Source organism: Trichechus manatus, unplaced genomic scaffold, assembly GCF_000243295.1.
Source record: "Trichechus manatus latirostris isolate Lorelei unplaced genomic scaffold, TriManLat1.0 scaffold00018, whole genome shotgun sequence".
In the NCBI taxonomy this organism is placed as follows: Eukaryota; Metazoa; Chordata; class Mammalia; order Sirenia; family Trichechidae; genus Trichechus; species Trichechus manatus.
In genome coordinates this window covers 7,354,556-7,378,910 of record NW_004443954.1, presented here as the reverse complement: position 1 = coordinate 7,378,910, position 24,355 = coordinate 7,354,556, and the positions used below count along the sequence as shown (strand labels likewise).

The following is a 24,355-nucleotide window of genomic DNA, read 5'->3' as shown; positions in this document are numbered from 1 at the left end:
GGGCAAAGGACATGAACAAACACTTCACCAAAGAAGACATTCAAGTGGCGAACAAACACATGAAAAGATGCTTGCAATCATTAGCCATGAGAGAGATGAAAATCAAAACTACAGTAAGATACCATCTCACCCCTGCAAAAACAGCACTGATCAAAAAAACAGAAAACAACAAATGCTGGTGAGGTTGCGGGGAGACTGGAACCCTGCTCCACTGCTGGTGGGACTGTAAATTGGTTCAACCACTATGGAAAACGGTATGCTGCTTCCTCAAAAAGCTAGAAACAGAAATTTCTATTGATTATATGATCAGTCCTGGGACAGAAATAAATGAGCCTATGATCTAGCAATCCCACTCCTAGGTAAATACCCTAGAGAACTAAAACTACTGACATGAACTGATAGGTGCACACCTATGTTCGTTGCAGCATGATTCACAATAGCAAAAAGATGGAAATGACCTACCTGCCCATCAACAGATGAATGGATAAACAAACTATGGTACATACACACGATGGAATACCATTCAGCCATAAAGAATAATGATGAGTTCTCAAAATATACTAAAACATGGATGAATCTGGAGGATATTATGCTGAGTGAAATTAAGTCATTCACAAAAGGACAAATACTGGATGATTTCACTATTATAAAAAGACACGAACAGGTATACATACAGAAAACAATATTCCTTGGAAGGGGAAATCAGTTTCTAGATAGTACACACTTGTTAGCTGTGGTGATGAGTAAGGCAATACTGTATAAGGGTGAGGTCAGCACAAGGTAAAAGACGACACCAAGAAGTACACAAAAATAAGGGACGATTTTGGTAAAAGCCACAACATATACAATTTTGCAACAATAGTAACAACAACCAAAAAATATGTGTGTGGTTACATAGGTGGATATGTACGCTTATATATGTATAGGTAGGCACACATGAATATACGGGTGCGCGCTTACAGGTGTTTCTGCAGGCAAGTGTATATACATGTTTGTGTGTGCTGCATATATATTCATACGTAGGGGGCCACAGTTATGGATACTTCCTAGACATAACCAAACACCTTGCAGGACTGGGTTACTGGTTTTAAGGGCTCAGGACCATAGTCTTGGGGGGCAACTCAGTCAACCGGCATAACACAGCTCATAAAGATCATGTTCTACATCCTAGTTTGGTGAGTGGCGTCTGGGGTCTTAAAAGCTTGTAGGCAGCCATCTAAGATAGAACTATTGGTCTCTATGTAGAGAAAGAAGGAAATCAAAGATTCAAAGAGGAAACTAGTCTACAGGACTAACAGTCTACATGAACCACAGCCTCAATTACCTTGAGACCAGAAGAACTAGATGGTGCCCAACTGCCAACCATTCCAACCAGGGACACAACAGATGGTCCCGGATAGAATGGGGGAAAAATGCAGAACAAAACTCAAATTCCTAAAAAAGACTAGACTTACTGGACTGGTAGAGATTAGGGGAACTCCTGAGGCTATCACCCTGGGATATCCATTAAACTTAGAACTCAAACCACTCCCGGTGGTCGCCTATCAGCCAAAAGACAGAGTGGCTCATAAAATAAATATCAGCCGTGAGTACTGTGCTTCTCTAAACAATCACCTAAATGAGACCTAACAGTCAACATTTACCCTAGACCAAAGATAAGAAGGTAAGGAGGGACAAGGAAGCTAGATTAATTGAAACAGAACAACCAGAATGGAAATAATGAGAATCCTGACACATTTGTGAAAAGTGTAACCAATATTACTGAATAGTATGTACAGAAATTGTTCAATTAGAGCCTAATTTACTATATAAATTTTCTCCAAAATCACAATATTAAAATAAAAAATTAAATGGCTTACTGTTTTTCCTGTGATGTCATTATCTCATTAGAGTACTATGAAGAATGATTTTTGAACATCATTTTGGCTCTTCTGGATTTTTTTAGGAAATATATTTTTCAGACAAGAATAACAGGTAATATAACCTATTACTTTACTTTTGAACAGATAATATAACCTATTACTTTAGTTTTGAACAGGTAATATAACCTATTACTTTAGTTTTGAACTTATACATGATGGCTCAGATATACCAACATCAAGTCAAACTTTACCACTCTTTTACTACTATCCATTTCCCCTTAAATATTTTTTATACCAAATGGTCTAAGAAATTCTTCTGCAATCATTGAAGCTGCAGTTGAGAAAAAGACAGGCAGAATTATCTTCACTAGTTTTGAGAATCAGTTAAACTCTGATCTTAAAAAGAGAGAAAAGTAAATCAGAAATAATTCAGTTAAGTCCATTTTGACAAAGCTTGTTTTCAAGGAAGGGACTATCTCCTGTTTGAGGCATCTTCTGTAACAGGGGTCGGCAAACTAGAGTCTGAGGGCCAAATCCAGCTCACCATTTGCTTTTGTAGGGACCGTGGGCTAAGAATGGGTTACATTTTTTTAATGATTTAAAAAAAAAAAAAATCAAAAGAAGAATATTTTGTGACACACGAAAATTATATAACATTCAAGTTTCAGTGTCCATGCATAACTTTGATGGGAACACAGCTACACTCATCTGTTTATGCCGTCTACGGCTGCTTTGGTACTACCACGGCAGACGTGAATACTTGTGACAGAGGACGTAAGGCCTGCAAAGCTATCTTAAACATTACTATTCGGCTCTTTACAGAAAGTTTGCCAACCTCTGTTTTAAACCAGTGTCACTCTGTGCTAGGAACACGCAGTTTCAGTGAGAATTCAAGGTAAGAACAAGGAAGGAAGCTTGTTTTTATCTAATCACCTGAGGCCTCCAAAGTCCCCTACAAAGAAAATCTTTGAAGAATGTGGATTAGTACTCTTGGGAGAACATATTACAAAACTTACCTGGTCACTAGGCTCAAAGCTCATCTCCTCTTTCTCAGTTTTCATAGCTATTAATTTTGTGTTACTGGCAGGGTCTGTCTTACTGTCCAGTCGCTCAAGTTTGGGGGTTACTTCTGGTAAACCAATATCTTTAGTATCATCTTTATCTAGCAAATAGCGAAGTAGTGCATTCTCTTTCTTTTTGGGGCTCACTGGCTCCTGTTTAACAGTCACTTCTGAACCCGGAGCTGTGCTGCTGGACTCCTGGCTCAACTCTTTGCCTGTGGCTTCCGCGATTAGTTTAGTCAAGTCCACAGGAGAACTGCTGTCCTGCAAGAGTCTGTGCAAAATTTTATGCTTCTCCTTGAGTGACGTTCCATGTGTTGACCCAGAACCAGGCAAACTACTTGTGGAGTCCTTGTTTGCGTCCGACAAAGAGCTGGACAGGGGCGAAGGCTCCGTCTGATCCGATTTGGTGGTCAACAGCTGCAGGAGTTTGGTCTGTCCTTTGCTGTCATGTAGTCGGTTCTGTCCGTCAGGTCTCTCGCTGCTCCCAGGCTGGGGCATGCTGGAATCGTTCGTTTCCTTTGGCTCCCCAGGATGACAATTGCTCTCTGCTTGTCCAGTTGTACCTTCAGATGGCTCCCCATAAAGTCCAAAACAGTCTTTGGAGTCTAAGCTTCCCATCTTGCTGAGTGGGGGAGGATTCATATTAACCGGGGAGTTTTGCAAATTGCCCATTTTTAGGTCCGGCGAAGCCAACGATGACCCTAATGAGACCCCATGACCCTCACTGAGGGCCTGAAGTGCATTGAGGGAACTGTTGGTGTAACTATGGCTATTTCCTGTGCTGCTGCAAACTCCCACGGGGGAATGCAAGCTTCCTGCAGGGGAAAACTGACTGGGTGGGATTCGAGGGCTTCCAGCCACTCCAGGGCTCATGCGATGCCTTGGTGAAAGCATGGAGTTGGGCTGTCCTGGGTTCATACCAGGGCTGCTTTGTGAGGGACTGTTCATTTTGAGTGCATAGTTACTACCCTGAGGAGTGGTTGCTTGCATGCTCGACACATGGTTCATTCCCCCAGAACCACCAAACCTGCCCATGGGCATGCCCATCTGTTCCTTTGGGCCATTTATGGGAAAATTTATATTGCTACTGAGGGTCATGTCCTGACCTGGGTTCCCACTGCACATGGCCTGATGGGCAGGGCTGCTAGAGCTAATTGGATTCAACGGCTTCCCCATAGCTTGTCCAGTCAGATCCGGATTCATTACACACACATTCTGCTCTCTGCATAATAAGTGGAAAAAAAAAAAAAAAAGTTAAAAGGAAAAATACTTAGTTAAGTTGTTAGTAATTTTTAAAAATGAGGCGGCTTCTTTCTTTAAAAGAACAGACTGCATTTAAAGGAAAGATAATACTTTGATGAAGCCATCTGCAATTACGGACAAGACTCAACATGTACAGGTCTGGACCAAAACGGATGTTCTTCAATCAACTCATGAAGATGTCTGTGGTTTTACAGAGGAGCTGTGTTTAAATCTGACTACTACTACGCTGAAATTGCATTTACTAGATAAGACATTGGGGGGTTACAATTACATAATATATCTTTCTCATTTAACAGTTTATTATCATGAATAACTGAGCGCTTGTACCATCTTAAAGAAATGACCCAAACAAGCAGAGCTGTATTTAATTACTTGCCAGATTCCAATCCCTAACAACAGACACATCTGTAAGCCTGGAGCGTTCAGATATGTACCACTTGGCTCATGATGAAAAGCAAACTTAGGGGGAAAAACATACCCCTAACTATTAGAAACTCTGCAGGTTCTAGAGCCAAAAAAGCTACTAAAACTGTTCAGCATTAGAGTGCCCCGTCAAAGAGATTTCCACTCACTTCCCCCAGCCCCTCTGCAAGTCAGAGCAGGAGCCTCTAAGACAGACAGCTTGGCTGGAAGGCAACTTCAGAGTGACTTGAGTGTGTGATTTTACTCCCCTGCTCCTAGACAACTCCCACCCATCTCCTTACTAATGACTAAAAGCAGGTTTTCTAAGCTAGATGACTTTCCAAGTCCTAGGAGCTCTAACTTACAGCCTTGGCCGTCACTTTTGAGTGACCAAATGTGTTCACAAATCCAAACAAAACAGATTTCACAAATTGTCAAACATCAGCTTCAAGTTAGGTGGGTGAAGTTTAGCACATCTGTAATCACTTTCAAATTGTTTCAGTTTGAGGTCAGATTTTATTAACGTAACAGCTGGCAAACAGGGCTGCCTGTTTTTTTTTTTTTTTAATTGCTAAATAAAAAAGTAAATAATTGAGAAAGGTAATAAAATGGAACTTTTTAACCAGAGCAACTTTATATATCTTCTGATAGTACCTCATAAAGTTCTATATAGCACATATACAAATATTTATATTGACTTGAAATTTAATCACCTTCCTAGATTTGTGCTCTAAAACAATATCGTTTATGACGTTTACTTTAAAAAATCAACATTCAATTTTCTTTACTTTCATTTTTGATGGAAATGTTTATTACCCTTCCATTTAAACTTGAATGCTAAGAAGTTAATTTAAACCTGAAAACAAAAATATTCCTTCTAAGTATATAAATTTGGAGGTTTTAGACTTAAACACATTAGAACAGAAATGGACACTAGTGGCTTCAATATTCTTGGCTTGCATGTATCCCCACTACGCACTAATTTCCCTTCTCCAATGTAACCGCTAGTCATGGCAGAGCAAAGCTAATGCCAGCCTCGTGTGCTTCCGGCTGCATTTTAAAAATCACTGATATTAAGGCTAAAATTCAAACGATAGTCCTACTTTGCCCGTATTAGGAGTTGTCTTTCAGCCAACAGTTAACAGCAATTTAACTTTATATTTACATTTTACATTACGGGGGTGGATCAACAGAAATGCCTAACAAGCCTGAAAAGCTCTAGGATGATTTGTTGCTTTTGTAACATTTCCTCTTAATCTGGGAAGGGAAAATGAGTTCTTAGAAGTAGGATTACCTGTGAAGCATATGTAAAGATATTACCAGCTGAGGTTCGTTAGTAGTCTGAGAACGGATGAGTTTGCTCTTTGTCTGGGCAGCAACGAGAGTGCCGTCGGACAAGGAAAAACGATAGATCTGACTGAATGCCAGTCCTTGTCTCAGCACTGCAGGCAAGCAAGGAAACAGAACGCACGTTTAGAAAAAACATGGGCGTGGGGTGGGGAGGGGGCAGAGACATAATGACCCTAGTCAACTTCATCAAGCGTAATATTCTCCTACCAATGTGTTAAAGAGTTGTAAGTAATACTTCGTGCTATGAAAACATTACAAATAAATTTTTAAAAGCACATTTACTTTTCATTCAAAATAGCAATAAATTCAATATACTGTTTTTCATGAGGCCTGCACCCTCAAACACTCTTCTTTTCTGAATCTTCAGTACCATGGCAAATCAGAGTATAAACTGTTTATTAGCTCAAAACAAGCTTTTCAGTGATTTGTTTAAAATGTTAGAAACAATACAATTCAGAAACATGATACCTTTGGAGCACAATTTGCCTTTAATTTCGCTTTAAACTAATACAAATACTACAATAAAATATATGACATCGAATGTGATATTTTCTGAACATGCATCTAGAAGTTACATACTGTTCAATTAATCATCTCACATTACTTTCCACCAATTCTGTTTCTCACTGTATAAGAGGTATTATTTCTGTGGTTAGGACAACAGGAAATAAAAGATAAACAATCAGAATAATCTTTACAGAGAAAAGAAGCTAAACAGAAAATAGAAACAATAAAAGTACAAACTATTCTTAGTGACATGTAATTGGTTTATTTTAACTTCTGAATAACTTCTGGATAAAGAGTCAAGTGCTGGCATTTTCAAGACAAATAATACCAGAAAATATAACACAAATCAACTAGGTTAATATAGTGTCTCTTAAAATAATTTTCAGCGTTATCTTTTAAAACGACTTTTTAAAAAATTGTCTAATGCTATATATAAAAAAGAACATTTCAATTCAGAAAAAAAGTGGTCATAATTTAGCTTCCTCTTGTACTGTCTTAGACATCCCTGGGTGGGGCAAATGGTTAAACACTCAGCTGTTAACCAGAATGTTGGTGGTTCAAGCCCACCTAGAGGCACCTGGGAAGAAAGGCCTGGTTATCTACTTCTGAGAGGTCAGAACCATGAAAACCCGATGGAGTGCAGTTCTACTCTGTGACACATGGGGTCACTGTGAGTGGGAATCAACTGGACGGCAACTGGCTTGGTTTTTCATACTGTTTTCTTTTTTTAAACTTTTAAATAAAAGCATTTTAAAAACATTAAAAGGTAAGTTTAATTGAGAAATTTTCCCATTTAAATACTTTTAAATTTGAATTTAATATTCTACTAAACTTACTTTTTTTTTAAATTGTGCTTTAAGTGAAAGTTTACAGCTCAAGTCAGTTTCTCATATAAAAATTTATACACACATTGCTATGTGACCCTAGTTGCTCTCCCTATACTGTGATAGCACACTCTTCTTTTCCACCCTGTCTTTCCCATGTCCATTCAACCAGCTCCTGACCCTCTCCGCCTTCTCATCTCACCTCCAGACAGGAGCTGCCCATTTAGTCTCATGTACCTACTTGAGTTAAGAAGCACACTCTTCACAAGTTATCATTTTCGATCCCATAGTCCGGCCTAATCTTTATCTGAAGAGCTGGCTTCGGAATGGCTTCAGTTCTGGGCTAACGGCATCTCTGGGAGCCATGTCCTCCTGGGTTCCTCCAGCCTCAGTCAGACCACTAAATCTGGTCTTTTTACCAGAATTTGAGTCCTGCACCCCACCTTTCTCCTGCTCCATCAGGGACTCTTGGTTTTTCATACTGTTTTAAGAAGACTGCCATGTTTCTACCACAAAATCCTCAGCACAAATTTTGTGGGTTGAGTAGCTAGCCTTAAAGCAACCAAGCACATTCACCATGCCCCAAAAGTGCCACAAGTGTGTGCGTATGTGTGTGAGTGGTGGTGGTGGGCTAGACTATTTGTATACACTGTGGATTCTGATTTCTTGGCAGAATTTCATTTTGGGAAATTTGCCTATGAAATCCCCTCTGCTGTTTCAGTATTTAGGTATTACCTCCTGCTATCAATTGTTATATGAAGTTCCTTGGAAGGGGCGGTACCAGAAATGAATTACTGTACATATATGTATCTTGCTTTACATAATGTTACTAAAAGGTGATATAAACAGAATTTCTATAATAGGACTCATATTTCCAATGGCTTATAATTTTAGAAATTTGTTGGCCTTGGCTATGATCCCTGAAGATTTTTCATTCCCATTTGGTCTACATCAAACATCTCTGCTAACTAGGTATCTGTAAGCGTGCACTTGAATGCCTTTAGGAAGTTCTCCCATTTAAACAAAGCCTTCCAGTAGATTATTTTTCAATGGAAATGACCATCTCCTTCTTACCTATTTAATAAGTTGGGATGTCTACTTGGAATTGTCTTTCAGTGCCTGGTACCTCTGTATACACTCTTTCGTAAGGAAATCGGGAAAATGTTTGAAATTAGAGAGCCACAGAATTAAATGCAGGGCACTGTACTAAGGACCCAGGGATAGTGAATACATATGCTCATGGTGATTTCTTATTTTTTGATGTTATTCTTTTTATTTTAAATCACATCTAGTGAAATGGTAGGTTAAATATTGATTTCTGTCAAATATACTATGCATATTTCTTATTTTTTTCCAACTTAAAGAAAATGCTGGGAGACACAAATTGTTGGATGAGGTACTATTTCTTAGAGAGCATCACATGAGTAGGATGAAGAAAAAGTCAGAGAACGGAAAGAGTGATAATTTACTACGATCTGTGCTTTCTGGTGAAGTGACCCATCAGGTATAGCACTTAAACCTACAAACACTACAGGTAAAATGCCAAGGTCACAGTGCATTATTAAACAGATGATGACAACTAAAATTATAAAACTATTATTTTCAATAATTATGCAGAAAAACGTGGCAAGCTGAGTTACGCGGCACACGGCACTGCTCCCAGTTCCCAACACGTGGGCTGCTCTAAAATTCCTTGGGGCGTCTACATATCTTAACCAAGTGTAGCCTGTCCAGATATAAAGAGCCTGAGAAGAATCACAAGATAAGGAGAAAAAAGTTCACCCTCCCCCGACATAAAAAAAAAAACTCTGCTGCTGTCGAGTCAATTCCGACTCATAGCGACCCTATAGGACAGACTAGAACTGCCCCATCGGGTTTCCAAGGAGCGCCTGGTGGATTGGAACTGCCAACCTTTTGATTAGCAGCTGTAGCTCTTAGCCACTATGCCACCAGGGTTTCCTCCCCTGGCACAGCACTTATTAAAGCAAAGGAATTATCTCTGGTCCTGCTTCGTTCACACAAAACTAAAATTCACTTGAGAAGAAAGTGACTCAATGGAAAGAACTCTGGGAGCAGCACAGCACAGTGAATACCAGGCCAGGCCTCCGACTGAGCTCCCAGCGTGGCCACCTACTAGTGGAACAATCTTGAGCCAGTCACTTCACCTGGCTCAGCTTCCCTATCTGTAGGAGAGTGACAACGCCGACTTGATAGGTGTGCTGTGAGAATCAGTGAGATAATGGAAGAAGGTGCAATGCCAGATAAGACTAGCAGCTCAATAACGGCTGCTACTATTACTGAATATGACTTTGAAGACTTGAGTTTAGTTTTAGCTGTTGTGTGAATTAACTGTGTGATCTCGGACAAGTCAGTTCATCTGCCTGGGCCTCCTTGGCCCAGATCTGGGTAGTCTTTGTTGGTCATCATCTTGAAGGAGGGCTTGGCTCCCACTGCTACCTCTACCAGTGATTCATTTGATCTTGCAATTTTCATTTCCAAATTTGCCTTATGATTCAGATAATATATTTTATGGTATGAGATGTACCTTATTATCTTGCCTTATATATCCAAAAGCCTTAGAACCAAACAAAACGACCTCTTTCCCTTTCCTTTTGACTGTCTATGTGAAATGTCGCTTCCTAGTCTATTTCCTTCTGCACACCCTTCTGTCTCACAGGTTCACCTGTGAAATTTTCCTGCAGATGCTGCATCTTCTGGGCCAGATGACACAGGTACATGTGAACCACAAAGGTCATGAGATCAAAGCCCCCAAAGCTGTACTTTAGGGATCACTGAAAGCTTTCAGAGGAAGCAACAATTTAAGTAAAATCAACTGCCAGAAAAATAGCCTTTAGAGATGCTTACCTTCATGATGATGCCGCTTAGCATAGGACACAGATTCCCCTTCATGCTGTGTGTGGAATTTCTGAATGCACCTTCTCACCAGGTCCTCCCAGCCGGGTTTCATGGCGGCCCGCATGGTGCTGGTATCCAGCGAAGTGATCTTGCCTGTTAAATAACAGCAGGCATTATACCTACAGGCTGATAATTATTTATCGAAATAATTTAAAAAAGACTTAAATTTATTTATTCAGAATAGGTTGTGCAGGTTCATAGTACCAAAGGGTATGCAGTGAAAATGACTGTCCCCACCCTGTCCTCCAGCTCCTCGATACCTCTGTCCCACAAACAATCACTATCACTAGTGTCTTCACATTCTGTCAAAGGTATTTCTTGCATTTACCAATATGTAAGTTTTCTAAAATGAGTTCTTTGGGAAAAAAATTACCTTGGAGATCCTGGCGGGTAGTAAAACTTTCTGATGAAGGCAGAACTGGTCTCTCCTTCAGGGGAACTCTTCTTGCCACACAAATCAAGCAGGACTGCAAATCTTAAATCATACAATTACGTTTATCCCATTAGGCTTTTTTAGTGATACAAACAAACCAAAATGTCTTTACGACCGTCTAACCTTCTCAGTCAGCAAGGGAGAGAGCGGCAAAGCCCCTCGCCGGCCTTTTCCTCTCCTTGACTCCAGTGGGAAGGCACCGGGAGTGGAGGGCTGTGCTGTGCAGGATGGGCTAGGGCAGCCACCTCACCAAACACCTGACAAAAATCTTCCACTGCTCTAGAGGATTATCAACCTGAAACCATCTCTCCAGTGAGGTTTGAAAAAAACGGAATCTTTCTTAGTAAATGGCTGATAGACGCAACCAGCTTATTTCATAACAAAATACAAAAAAAAGAAAACTAAAATCTGATGCTCTGCATCGTCAAGGGTTTGCTTCTTGAGTCTTAGGGTCACTGGGATATGGAAAAACTAGATCTAAATCTAAGATACAGGAAAAATACACCTTCTTCCAAAGTATATAAATAACCTTAGGATGGCAATATGCAAGTGAAGACAAAGACTATCAAGTGAGTGTAGACCCACAGTTGGAGAACATAGCCACGGTACCTGGGAAATGCAGTGTGTGCCATAAACAGGCCTGTTACAGTTTAGACTCTTGGCCACAGCTAGCTTCTCACATAGCCAACACTAAGCATTTCCTTCTCACCCCACTTCAGCTGTTTTATATGTCTGTGCTCACTTCTGGAGAGCAGGGAAATGTTTTATTTATCTTTGGAACGCTCAGAGCATATCGCACAGTCCTTTGAATTTCAATAATGTTGGAGAAAAGGTTATTAAAAAATAAAGGCAGTTCTACTCTGTCCTATAGGGTTGCTGTGAGTTGGAATCGACTCGATGGCAATGGGTTTTGGTTTTGTATCTTCTTCTGTCACTGATTTGTGGTCATTCAACTTTAAATTTGGGAAAGAATGTCTTGAAACATATCCAGTAATAACTGGTATCACAAAATTAAAATGTAATCATCATCCTCAACACAGTAAAAGCTAAATTTTTTGAGCTTGTACTATAAGTGAGGCATCTTTTGAGTGGCTTTTCAGGCTATAAACTCATTTAATCTCTTTATACCTCTATGAGATAGGTACTGGCATTATTTCCACTTAACAGAGGAGAAAATCAAAGCACAAAGTTTAAGCAACTTGCCCAACATCACACAAAACTTTGGTGGAGTCAGGATTTGAACTAGAGCAGACCAGGCTCAGAAGCCCTGCTCTTATGCTATAGTATGTTAACACAGGATTTTAAAGACACAAAAACCTTTAAATGTAAAGCACAAATTCATAAATTAGCTAAAGTATACCTTTTTTATACTGCTTTATGAATTTGCAGCAATTGCTGTTGCAGAAAAGAGAATAAAATCATTTGACACTTCATACCTAAGCAAAAACTTAATTTTGAAAAACTAAGTATCTGTAACAGCTCTGATATTCTTTCCAATAAAATTTAAATTAAAAAAAATTTACATATTTTAAATGTAAAAAAACATGTTATCCACGATTCAGGCATAGTCATTTAATCCTTACTGCAGTCTGATATTGGTATTAGCGATTTCACTTGATAATAGACGAACCGATGCTCAGAAAAGTGAAAGAATTTGCCCAAAGTCACAGAGCTGGTCTGTCTGATTACAAACCCATGATGTGTCCACTTTACTTGTGGTGCTCTGCCATTTCCCCTCCATTCTCATAATAATATCATCGCATACTACAGAGGGGGATACTCAGCTGCGTGGAATGGCCTGCTTGCAGGATGTGCAGTAATCACTATTTCTTTAAGAGGAACATCCTGTGAGCTTATAGTTTGCGCTTCCGTCCAATCCCCACTCCCATCTCTAACCTCTCTAAAGTACTATGTTTTATTATCCCACATTCTGAATCCAGTGCTCATGGACAAGCTATACCGAATCCATTAATACCTTGAAAAGTATGTGAAAAATGTCTGTACCTGTGTGCATTTTTCTAGGGCTATGGCACACACCTTACATTAGATTTTCAAGTGAGTCTAGGGTCACTGCAAGGTTAACCACCAATGTTGTAGAACTGCACTGATATGGCAGTCACCAGCCACATGTGGCTATCTACACTTAATAAAATTAAAAATTCAGTCCTTCAGTTGCACTAATCATGTTTCAAGTGCTCAACAGTCACATGTGGCTCGTGGCTGCCATATTGACAGCGGAGACGTATAAAATTGTCATCACCACAGAAAATTTTATTAGACAGTGCTGGTCTAAAGACTTAAAAAATTGAATTTATCACAGAAAGCTAATCATTGTAAAGCAGGTGAGAAGAACAAAGAAACTACCTCTAAATTTTTCTTCATGTGACCACTAATTTTAGATTGAGAGTGAAAGATGTAGTACAGGGATAAACACACAGACTATTCTAGAGATTTCTGCCCTACCTTCTCCTTCTTCTTTGATGGACTTTGGTTGAGAAACAGCAAAGCACTGCATAGTTTCATACTTCTGATGTGCTTCCTGGTTATCATGACCTTCCTCTTCTGAATCAGGTAAAGGTTTTACCAGCATCCGACAATTGAAGGTATGGCTGTTCCGCCTAGGAGGCTCACCAGTCCAAGATCCCCCATTCACTGAGGAAGGCAAAGGTAATCCAATAGTATAAAAAAGTCAACATCAGATTCACTGTTGCTGAATTATCAAAATGATATAAAAAATATGGTAATTTTACATTTATGTACACAGTACTTTCACGCTTCCCTTAAATAGTCTTATAATCCGGAGGAGGAAAAATACATCGGATTTTCAAAATGTCTTCTACACTTCTTACTCTCCATTCTTCTAGTTCAGGCCTTTATTATTTATTACGAGGGTCACTATACTGTGGTTGTCTACTTTTGGGTCTTCCTAATTTTGATTTCTTAGAAAGTTACTTTGATTCACTTACATTCTAGTTTTAGATATATCACCCTCTTCTAAAAAAATCTCTAAGTGGCATCGACTGCAGCACATATTAAATTCTTTCGAAGGATTTGGACTTGATGAGTCCGAGTGAGAGTATGAAGTCCATTCAAACCGATAATTCCAAATCTCATTAACTGGCCTCACCTTGTCCCTCTGACCAGGTCTTTCACATTCCCCAACACAACCCTCCCCACGTCTTCCTCCACACCCAGTCCCTCACGCATGTCGGTGCTCCTGCCACCCTATCTAAAATGTCAGGCTGCCTCTTTCTTCCATTTGAAGGTACTCATGCTCTGAGGCTGAGCTCCTCGGTAAAAAACAAACAAATAAACACAAAACAAACCTACTGCTGTCCAGTTGATTCTAACTCAGAGCTCTTCAGTAGTAAATACCAAATCGACTATTCTAGGTACCCTACACTGTCTCCTCTTATAGATCTTTCTTTTCGCAAATTCTACAGAAATTTTAGTGTACACTCTGTAATCCAGCTGTTGCCAAAGTACTCTACTATGATCTTTTTTAATTGTTTCATGTTTATTTCCTCAACAAGACAGAAAAATCTTTGAGGACACATTGATAATGTCATTTATTTCTTTTGAAGTAAAAAACGATTTCACAAGTCTTCTACTTAAGCATCAAAGCTAAAATATGTAACATTAATTCAGGAGAGAGAATGAAAACAAGGAAAGACATCATTTTAAAAAAAATGGATTATAGAAAACAATGAAAGAAACAAAAGAATGACTGATTTTGAGAATTAATGGTCAACTTCCTTGTTTTCCAGATGACCAGTAGGACAATGAGACAGGATCAAAAAAAGGACCAGTTATCTAGGAACAGCAAATACACTCTCAAAAGTCACAGTCAGAAAACTCTTAAAAAGACATCTGGGTGTTACAGTGAGCCAAATGCTAACCCCGTGGCCACTCAGCTAAAAAGGAATAAAAGAAGAAATAAACCCGAGAAAGGAAAAAAAAAAAGTAAATATCAAGCTAACCACAAGAAATCATTTTAAAATCACAGAAGGAACTACAGATAGTTGTTTCACACATCTATGCAGACATTTGGGAGGATTTTTTTTTTTTTCAGCACTTGCATTTTTAAAAGCTTATATAGAATGGAGACTACAAAGTCATCAAAAAGGAAAGAGTTCTTATTAATTCAGGTTAATAAGCTTAAAGTAAAAAAGGGTACAATATAAAGCATGGCAATGAGCTCTTTAGAAAAGTGAATTAATAATAGTGAATTAATAAGTATAGGTCCTTTGAAGAGGAAGTCATAAAATTATTGAAGAAATCTACAATATTAGTTGAAATAAGAAATCCCATTTTCTTGTTCATTTACTAAAGAATAGAATAAAGAAATCTCATACCAGTATAATACATTTTGTATTATTGTTACAGTCACTTTGAACAAAGGGTTATCTATATCAAGGAAAAGCTAGCAATAATGAAAATTAAAAAGGACCTTTTCCTGCTTGGAGCCCTGATGACCCAGTGGTTAAGCGATTGGCTGCTAACCAAAAGGTCAGCAGTTCAAACCCTACAGCTGCTCCTTGGAAACCCTATGAGGCAGTTCTACTTTGTCCTCTAGGGTTGCTGTAAGTCCGAATTGACTCCACGGCAATTTTTTTGGTTTTTTTTTTTTTTTTTTTTTTTTTGGTTTTCCTACTTACTGCGGAAAAAATAAGACCAGCTAATATAAAATAGTTTTAAGGAAAAGAATAGGAGTATTTGCTAACTCAGAACTTGACCTTATTCTGTACTAAAATCTGCACTTCTTTTTATCTGTGAAGACATTCTTAGCATCATCAGTTTAAGTGAGAATATTAAAAAAAGAACTACTTAGTAAGTGGGAACAATACTGCAGAGCAGCAACTAAAGTGGGCCCACGCTGTGAATCACCCACTTCGAAACATGGCCCTTAATAATCACACACACTTTTGGACAGGGTCTTCAAAATAAGGTGGAGAAGTCAGGAAATCTGAAACAGGCAGAGTGGGTGAGGAGGCAGCATCTGAAGATGGTAACCACTGAGCCACTGGAGAAATGAAAGCGCCCATTTAGGGCTCCTGGGCTAACAGCATTTGAACACCTCTATACAACACTTGTTCCTTAACATTTTATTTTGTAGAAACCCACATACATGCTCTTTACACACGCGGGACTCAAACTGAAATCTCAGACTTCTTATACCCCCTCTACTTTTTACGTGGTCATAGAGAAAATGGACAAAAAGAGTCAGCTGGCATTGAATAGGGTGGAGGCAATTTGGCACTTTCTTACAACATAACAAAATAAAACCAAAAAACCATGAAAACTGCTGCCCCATGAGTACTTTCCATACGAATTATTTATATTTTCATTTACTTTAAATATAGTATCAAAATGATCGTTCAAGATCAACACCTGAAGATGTCTTTTTTTTCATGACTTCTAATCTGAAATTCTTAACACTAAATCCTAAATCCTAAAAAACTGCTCACTCTTTTTCCCAATTAACATAATACAGTTCTAGTTTACCCACCTCCAACCAAAACAATGTGTACGTATGGGTGGGGGAGGGGGCAGGGGGAGGCAGAACCAGAAGATAAACACTTACCTATAGGCTTTGGCAGCAGGTTTTTGACAAATTCATTGTGGTCCCCAACATGAAGGATGCTATATACACTTTTGTTCATCAGCTCTTCTTGGTTATACCTTAGGTACTGTGTCACATTCTCTGAAACAAACACCACGTTGCCTTCCAGGTTCACTACAAAGAAGAACCCATCAAGGGCCTAAGGGAAAAGGAACAAACTGTGTTAGAAAGGATGCCACATAAAATCATATGCAATTGTGAAGGATATAATCCCTTTAAGGGAAACACACGATTCACACTTGGATAGAAAAGAGATCTCCCTCATCCCACTCATAGTTCTCAGAAACAATTAACACATTTTCTTTTGGTGAAATAAAGATTATTCCATCTCAGTAAGTGGGAGACAGCCTAGATCAGGGTTTCTTGTCACAAACTAAATGACAAACACGGACTCTGTTAACTGTCAGGAGATCATTGCCAAGTGCAAGTGTACAGACATCTATCTGTATTTTCAGAATGAGACTGACGGACTCCACAGGGCCAAAACTAACTTTATGTTACCAGCTCAGTACAAAGGAATTTTGTTCTACAGTTTTTCATGTTATACAGTGGAAGGAAGGGGGTCAAGTGGTAATTTATCCTCAGTTTAAGGATAAATGCCCAGAGAAAAACAGAAAATTTTACTACTTTTAAAGCTAACAGAGTTTAAATGAAAAGAATCACAGATGATCTCAGACCTTCAAAGAAATGAATCCTTTTTTGTTTGGTGTATATGGAAAAGGGGTCTGGGAAGTACACCTCATTACAGCAAACCAGTCTTCACGGGGACCTCAGGCTTAGATAAGGCCAGCACTGTCCTGAGACCGCAAAGGGACCAGAGTTTTGGTTTCTACAGTGAGAACGGGGAAGTCAGCCAACGGTGCCCTCCCATAGTACTTGTTTTCCAGATTATTAAAATGCAGGTTCCTCAGTCCCCTAGACTAGGAACATGTCTCCTGTAAGGGGCTCACAGCCTCACTCCTCCTTGTCATCTCAGTCTAGATAGAGAGAAGATGAAGAATCTAGATCATTTCAGGAAATAAAGATAAGAATAATAGGTGTTGGGCACGTGTGCCATGCCTTAAACACGTGGTCTTGTTTTCATATTAACAACCTGGAAGGCATACTTTATCTTTCCCAATTTACAGAGGAGGAAACTGAGGCTCATAGAGGTTAAGTGATTTGCTCAGATCTTACAACTAGTAAGTGGCAGAGCTGGAATTTGAATCCAGGTGCCCTTGACCCCAAAGCTCATGCTTTTGATTACTGTGTAGCAAAATGCTCTACTCCAATTTATACACCCAGCCCCATTTTCTAATCATGTCCACCTTAGGGATAAAAAGGTTGGGGTTCAGTGAGTTTTTCTTAGTTGTCCCTCCTCTCCCCTTTTGGTCCTTGCTTGTCAGAGCTCTGGTCTGGGGATCAGCTGGGTGATCAGGACTAGAAAAGGCCAGATACTGAGAAGTCACACCTAGAACCAGGGCCACCTGGCCCAGCCAGTTTGTGCCACATAGTTTCTTCGTGATAGTTATTATTCTAATATGAATGTTCTATGTACATACCCATATAGCAACGGGTATGGATGGGGCATAAAGTGTTTACTTTTCCCCTAATCTGTTTTCTCCTGAAGTTTTTATTTTTAACAGGCTCCAAATTTGTGGGCTATCTTTGAACATCTTTCATCTTTGACTCTATTCTCACCACAAAACTAAGTGCTTTTTCAAATTAGAACTAACCACAAGGCAGCAGTGGGTACCTTCTATTTAAAAACAAAAAACAAAAAAACACACCACTTAATTTTAAGCTGTTCTTAAATATTCAGTCAGGTTTTCTCAATGGTATAAACAATATCCAGGGCAAAGCAAACTATAGGTAATGGTCTTCCACAACACAATGACACTAACCCATGAGAAACCGTCCTTGTCTGAGTGTGTGTACGTGCCCACGTGTCTGTGTGTCTGTGTGGGGAGAGCAGGGGGAGTAAGCCAGCGATTAGTTATGTACCAAGTGTCCTTTTTAAAGTCACTGCTTTAGATACACATTCAGTAGACATTTTCGTAATTATATTACCCATCGTTCACTTTTGAAAGTACATGTTGCTTCCTACTGCTCTGTACTGTGGTAAATAAATTGATTTGTGGCATAATAAAACTCAGAGATGAAGCTGTTTTAGCTCATAACGCTGTTTGTGTTTTTTTTTAAGCTCACTATGATATGCTCTGATGAAAAAAGCTGACATTTGGTTTTGTTGCCTGGCAACCACTATGCTATGATGCAAGCATGGGTGTGCATCTATGCCTGGGAATAGCTCAACGAGAACAAGTTTTTCCCTGTTTAAATTATTACGTGTAAACCGGGTTAAAGATTTAAATTCCAACCATAAATCACCAGATTCAGGCATCACCGCTCTAACATCCTGCCACAGAGGTACTTACTCAATGCACTGGATTCTCAAAAGACTATTTTGAAATAGCAAAAATGTTGGCTTGATTTTCTGAGATAAGGTCCAGTGATCTAGCAATGTGATTTCTACGATTAATGAACTCATTCTTAAAGGGCCTGCGTCACTGCTTTGTGGTTACTCCAAGCATTTCATTTTAGAAGCCTCAAAAGCCTTCTCAGGAAGTTTCCACCCTACTTTAATTTTTCCCCCAGATACAATGATAAAACACAGATACATGGGATTTTCCAAAATGTAATAATTTAGATTACCGTAACTTTCAAATCAACTTTCTGTCTGTAATTCAAAATTTTTTCAAAGGATGTTATCTACTGTCTTTCGTGTAATTCTGAAGCTTTCACCTAGTTACAGTTTTCATTAGCTGCTGCTAAGAACCAAGTGGGAAATAGCACTCTCTGGCTTCTGCTGCCTTTGTTGACTATGAAAAACCAGTTTGTGTGTTTTGCTCTTTCCCTGGAAACTGTAGTTGGATGTTTTCAAGCCAGTGATTCGAGAGAAGATACGCAAGGGCAAACACAGGGTCATTAAAAGCCTTTTGGCCATCAGGTCTAGTCAAAGCCCTGTCCCTGGCTAGCTCTGAGAAATCCAAGGAATGAATTTTGTCATTTGTTAATTCAAAGACTGGGTCAGTGCTTTCTGTGCCTCACCCGTTAAAAACCAAGCCTGTTGCTGTCGAGTCAATTCCAACTCACAGTGATCCTACAGGTCAGAGTAGAACCGCCCCATAGGGTTTCCAAGGCTGTATAAATCTTTACGGAAGCAGACTGCCACGTCTCTCTCCCATGGAATGGCTGGTGGGCTTGAATGGCTGACCTTTTGGTTAGCAGTCGAGTGCTTAACCACTGCGCCCCCCAGGGCTCCTTACTGTGCCTCATCCACTTCAAATTATATGGTAAATCTTCACAGAACTACATTTTCTAAAAATAAAAATCACCTTATGCACTTACTGAAAAAAAGAGGGGTGATAAGGTTGAGAAACCATTGGTTGATCATTGTTTTAAAAATTCTGATTTCTTATATATCTGTGGTTGATGCAACAAGCTAACCAATTCTCCAATGACAATACTGCAAAGCTTCTAGCCACGTGGTACTTTTCAACCTCATCATTATCACCAATAGAGTAAATTATCCTGAGAACTGACATAAATTTATGTCTCAGGGCTCCTCTGCTTCTTGCTATATATTCACCGACTTGAATTGTAATTTTGGAACAGGTACAGCAAAGCACCTGGTATTTAATACTGTACTAGTTAATAAAACAGGAAAGCCGGACTTTACAAATTCTAGGCAGTAGTCTGGCCATAAAACTTCTTAAAAGCACTAAAGAACAAGCAGTTAAGACCAACCATTACACTTATGATCCTTATCTAAAAAGTTCATTATAGCCATTATTTTAATTTTCATCTCTCGATCAGATACAGAAACAAGTTCGAAGTAGCATTTAAAAAAAGCATCAACCTCCTCTTTGGTCTTCAAATGTTGACCTGGGTATACAGGCACCTACAGGACGAACATGTAAAATTTAAGAATTTTGGGAACATGTCAAACTAATTTTGAATCAGCACAGAATTTAATAACACTTGTAAACATGGTTTTCTAAAATGGATGCTCGGCTGGCAGTTGAAATCTGTCAACTTATATTCTAATGCAGCTTAATTTAATCTTGTATTGTTAATATTAAAATATTATACATGCACACACTACACACATATACACAAACATACACACATACATTGGAAGCAGGAGTAGGAACACTTATAGAGACAGATAATAGATAGATAATGGGTAGACAGATTAAAACGAAACACACCAGCTGCCATCAAGGTGATTCTGACTCATGAGACCCCATGTATGTCAGAGTAAAACTGTACTCACAGGGTTTTCAGTGGCTCTGATATTTTGGAAGTAGACTGCCAAAAAACCTACTTTCTTCTGAGGCACCTCTGGGTAGACTACCAACCTTTCGTTTAGTAGCCAATGCTTAACTGTTTGCGCCACCCAGGGACTCCACAGATGGATATTAGTAAGCTCATGAGGTCAACAGTACTTCAACCTTAAGAGTGAAAATTAAGTGTGGATCATCCTAAAATTTCATTCCCCTAAAAATTAAATTTAATAATGTGAATATCAACAACATATTAAAATAGAGAACCAAAATGAGGGTGTGCTACCTCCAGCATCATAGGCCCAAGCGCATCCTTGTCAATGACACTCTGCCCTGTAGAGGAGACATCTGACTTCTGCACTTCATCTATGTTGGCAGCCGCTGCTTTCTCTACAACAAACACAAGTGTGAATTAAATGGCAGTGCTATTCAAGACCGAGTGACACAGAAACATCTTTAGTGCAGTGGTTTTTTAAAATCCCTAGTGGGATCAGATGTGGCTACAAAAAAGTTAGATTCTATCCCCACTGCCATTGAATGGGGGGGTGGGGGGGCGCTGCTGGAAGCAGGGGCCAGAACACTGACTTTTCACCTGAAGAACCTGTGGCTCAGATCCCTTTGTAGGCAGCTGATAAAATGAGTTTAGTGGTTTCATGCTAGTCCCTTACAGGCATTTTTTCCTAGATTACAAAACTGCTATACAACATGGCACAATTAGTTTCTACTCAATAGAGTCCCCAAACTAGGATAACAGAGGTCTGTTGTCCGGAGCTCAGCAGGGTCTGCAGAGACCATACAACTGTACACATCCAAAGAAGAAATAAACAGGAGTCCTGACGGCCATGGCCGCACACATGTGGCTCTCTACATTGACCATCTCACTCTTTGACCTGTTCCACTTCTACTCACACTTCAAGTAGCCTGAAAGGTTTAGTTGCTGACTTGTTTCAAGATGCTTAACAATTTAAGACAGAGAGAAGTGGCACCCTATCAGGCACACGGAGAAGTTTAATGGCTGCCCTTCTGCCTAGCACAGAGGCCAATAATATGTACTCCTGGACTGGAACTGTGCAAGGCAGCTTTCGGGCCCACAAGGCCAGGGAAGGTGTTCCATCAAAGAATGAGACTATTTTGTGAAAACGCCTGCGGTAGAAATAGATGCATATTTATCACAATATGTGTAAACTAGTTATTTCAAGAATACAAAAAAGGTTTAATGTATAACATGTATCAACAACTTGCTAGAAAACAACGTGCCAATTATTTGTACCTGAATAAATTATATCCTTGTTTACACTGCATGTTATCAATGTAATTAAATGCAAAAAAAGAAAATGGTAAATCAGTTTAGCACTCAGAATCAATCTCCTGTCACAACCCTGGTATGTATACGTATACATGTATGTGTTTGTATACACACACACACACACATTTTTTTCTTTTGGTAAAAGAAGATTTTACATAGTATTTTGAAAATCCGTAAAGCCTAACTTGTAGCTGAGAGAGAACCTAGGAAATAATGAAGAATTATGCAGGTTCTCCAAATACTGCCATTCTAGAGAGCTTGCACAATGTATATTTATCAGTGGGAAGGGAAAGATGACCTGGAGTTCAAGTCCAAGCTCTGCCACATAGTAAAAGTATGACTCAGAGTAAGTCACACCAACTTTTTAAGGACTTGGTTTCCGTATCATAGACTGTGTGTCAAGATTAACTGGGATGATATGTAAAACAACTTTCCTATAAAGCGGTATACAAATATAACTTAATGTTAGCATATCTGTATTATTAGTTCTTTCTGAGTTTCAAATGTAGCAATTTCTTTGCAGAGCTTATCATAAGCCATTGTATCTCCTTCAATAACTACTACATTCCTGACTCACCTCCTTAGATCTGAATAACTGTGACCACCTACACACAGTGATGTGACTTGTTGGTAGACGTCCTAACTCAGTATCCTGAGTCCACATATCTGTTAGTCCTCACTTGTTTTTTTTCCTGCCTTCCCTAGCTCTTCACAGTTGGGTCCATTAATGCTTGCCGTACCTGCAGGCCGCGCCTCACCCCAATTCCTCAGCTAGTCCTTACTGGGCCAGGAAACAGCTCATGCTCTCAGGCCACAGGATTGGCTCAGACAATTACAGCATATGACCCTCCCTCCCATTTTCCTAGAATCTTTTTCGTTGTCAAATAAATCCAGAAAACAAAAAAAAATCAGCCGAGTATACTCTCCTTTTTGCCAGTTTGCTCTACGGTACGGGGCTGTAGATTTCTTATCAGTTTCTGTTCATTTTCCTACCCACTAGTCCGTAGACAAGAGTCCTGGTGGCGCACTGGTTAAGAGCTACAGCTGTAAACCAAAAGGTCAGCAGTTCAAATCTACCAGCCGCTCCTTGGAAATCCTATGGGACAGTTCTACTCTGTCCTACAGGATCTCTGTGAGCTGGAATTGACTTGAAAGCAATGGGTTTGGGTATTTTTTGGAGGCCGTAGACAGGACTCACACCATCACTGGCTGCTTCACCTAATTTTCAGAGGACACTTCCCTGTTGGGGCTGGACTGGACGTTCCTGGGGCGCATCACTGTCCAGTCCTGCAGCCCTTGGCTCCCCTGCTGCGGACTGCTGGGCCGCCCTGCTGGGGCCTACCTGGATGTGGACAGGGCTCACGTACCTCTCTGCACAGCTTTGCACGTGAAGGGCCCAGTATGCCTCAGGTCTAAGGCCCCCAAGTTCATTATTAACATAACATCTTGAAAACCAAGGAATAGATACTATATATTTATGTGGTCCTATGCATTCTTCTTCTTTTTTTTGGTTTTTAGTGTGTGGCACTCAGTGTGCAGGAACACCTGTGCTGATACCTGTAGAATGAGTGACATGTGGCCTTTTCTCTACCTCCTAACTACTCACAGGAGAACATGCTCCCATCAGTAACATCCTTCAGCAGCAGCAGGGACCCTCAGACAGAACAGTGTGCAGAGGAAGGGAGTCTATCAGAATTTGCAGCGGGAACATGTACAGACTGAAAAGGCCTTCTTTGCATGCGATTCTGACCCATCTTCCCTACCTCCCACCATGAGAATCACAGTCCATGAAATAGCACACCATGCCCACCAGAAGGTAAGGTTCATGAACGGGGAGGACTGTGTCTGAACACTCAATGGCTGGCACTGTCCCTGTTTCAGAGTAGGTTTTCACTAGGTATTTGTTGGCTGACTGACAGACTAGACCCACCACTTCAACCTAGGAGCAAGTGGACTTGAGGATGGGTGAAAGAGGGACTGACTTCCTCCTCTAGCCTCACGGGCCCTCCAGGTACAGGGAGACAAATGGAAGCAGGCAGGTGGGGGTCAAGAATATGAGAAAAGGTTTCCTGAGGAAACCTGGCCTTAACTAACGAATTACCTTGCCTTGCCTTACTAGCTTTCAAGACATTTCATATTCTCTCTGAGTCACAGTTCTCCTGTCCTTCCACTGTTACAACTGATAGTTTCATTCATTTTAAGGCACATATTTAATTTAGATTAAAGTTGAGGAGACTGAGATATGAAGCAACAGCTAGTAACCCCAAATGAAACATGGTAACTACAGTCGATCACTAGAAAACATTAAACTATTTGTCATATGAGATTCTGATACCACAATAGTGACAGATTATTGTTTCCTGTGGTCTGTACTAATGCTGCATTTTAGGTTAAAATTAATGTTTGTGATAATAATCTAGTTCTGATTCTCTTAAAGGCAATCACTACACTCTGAGATGTTTACATTTTGAGGCTCTGAT

The 24,355-nt window shown here is 39.7% G+C and overlaps 1 protein-coding gene across 12 annotated transcripts in view; it reads right to left on the bottom strand.

The window, feature by feature from the left end:
- The window catches only part of NCOA2 (nuclear receptor coactivator 2), a 304,968-nt gene that overhangs the window by 43,682 nt on the left and 236,931 nt on the right, over nt 1-24,355 (bottom strand). For 11 of the 12 annotated variants that reach the window (XM_023727750.1, XM_023727751.1, XM_023727747.1 and 8 more), the window contains 7 exons: nt 20,856-20,959; nt 16,206-16,383; nt 13,085-13,273; nt 10,562-10,663; nt 10,138-10,281; nt 5,886-6,033; nt 2,879-4,148 (listed from right to left, as the gene is read on the bottom strand). In XM_023727750.1, the coding sequence (XP_023583518.1) occupies nt 2,879-4,148; nt 5,886-6,033; nt 10,138-10,281; nt 10,562-10,663; nt 13,085-13,273; nt 16,206-16,383; nt 20,856-20,959 (2,135 nt within the window). The remainder of the gene's footprint in view (nt 1-2,878; nt 4,149-5,885; nt 6,034-10,137; nt 10,282-10,561; nt 10,664-13,084; nt 13,274-16,205; nt 16,384-20,855; nt 20,960-24,355) is intronic. The other variant, XM_023727755.1, reaches the window with a different exon arrangement.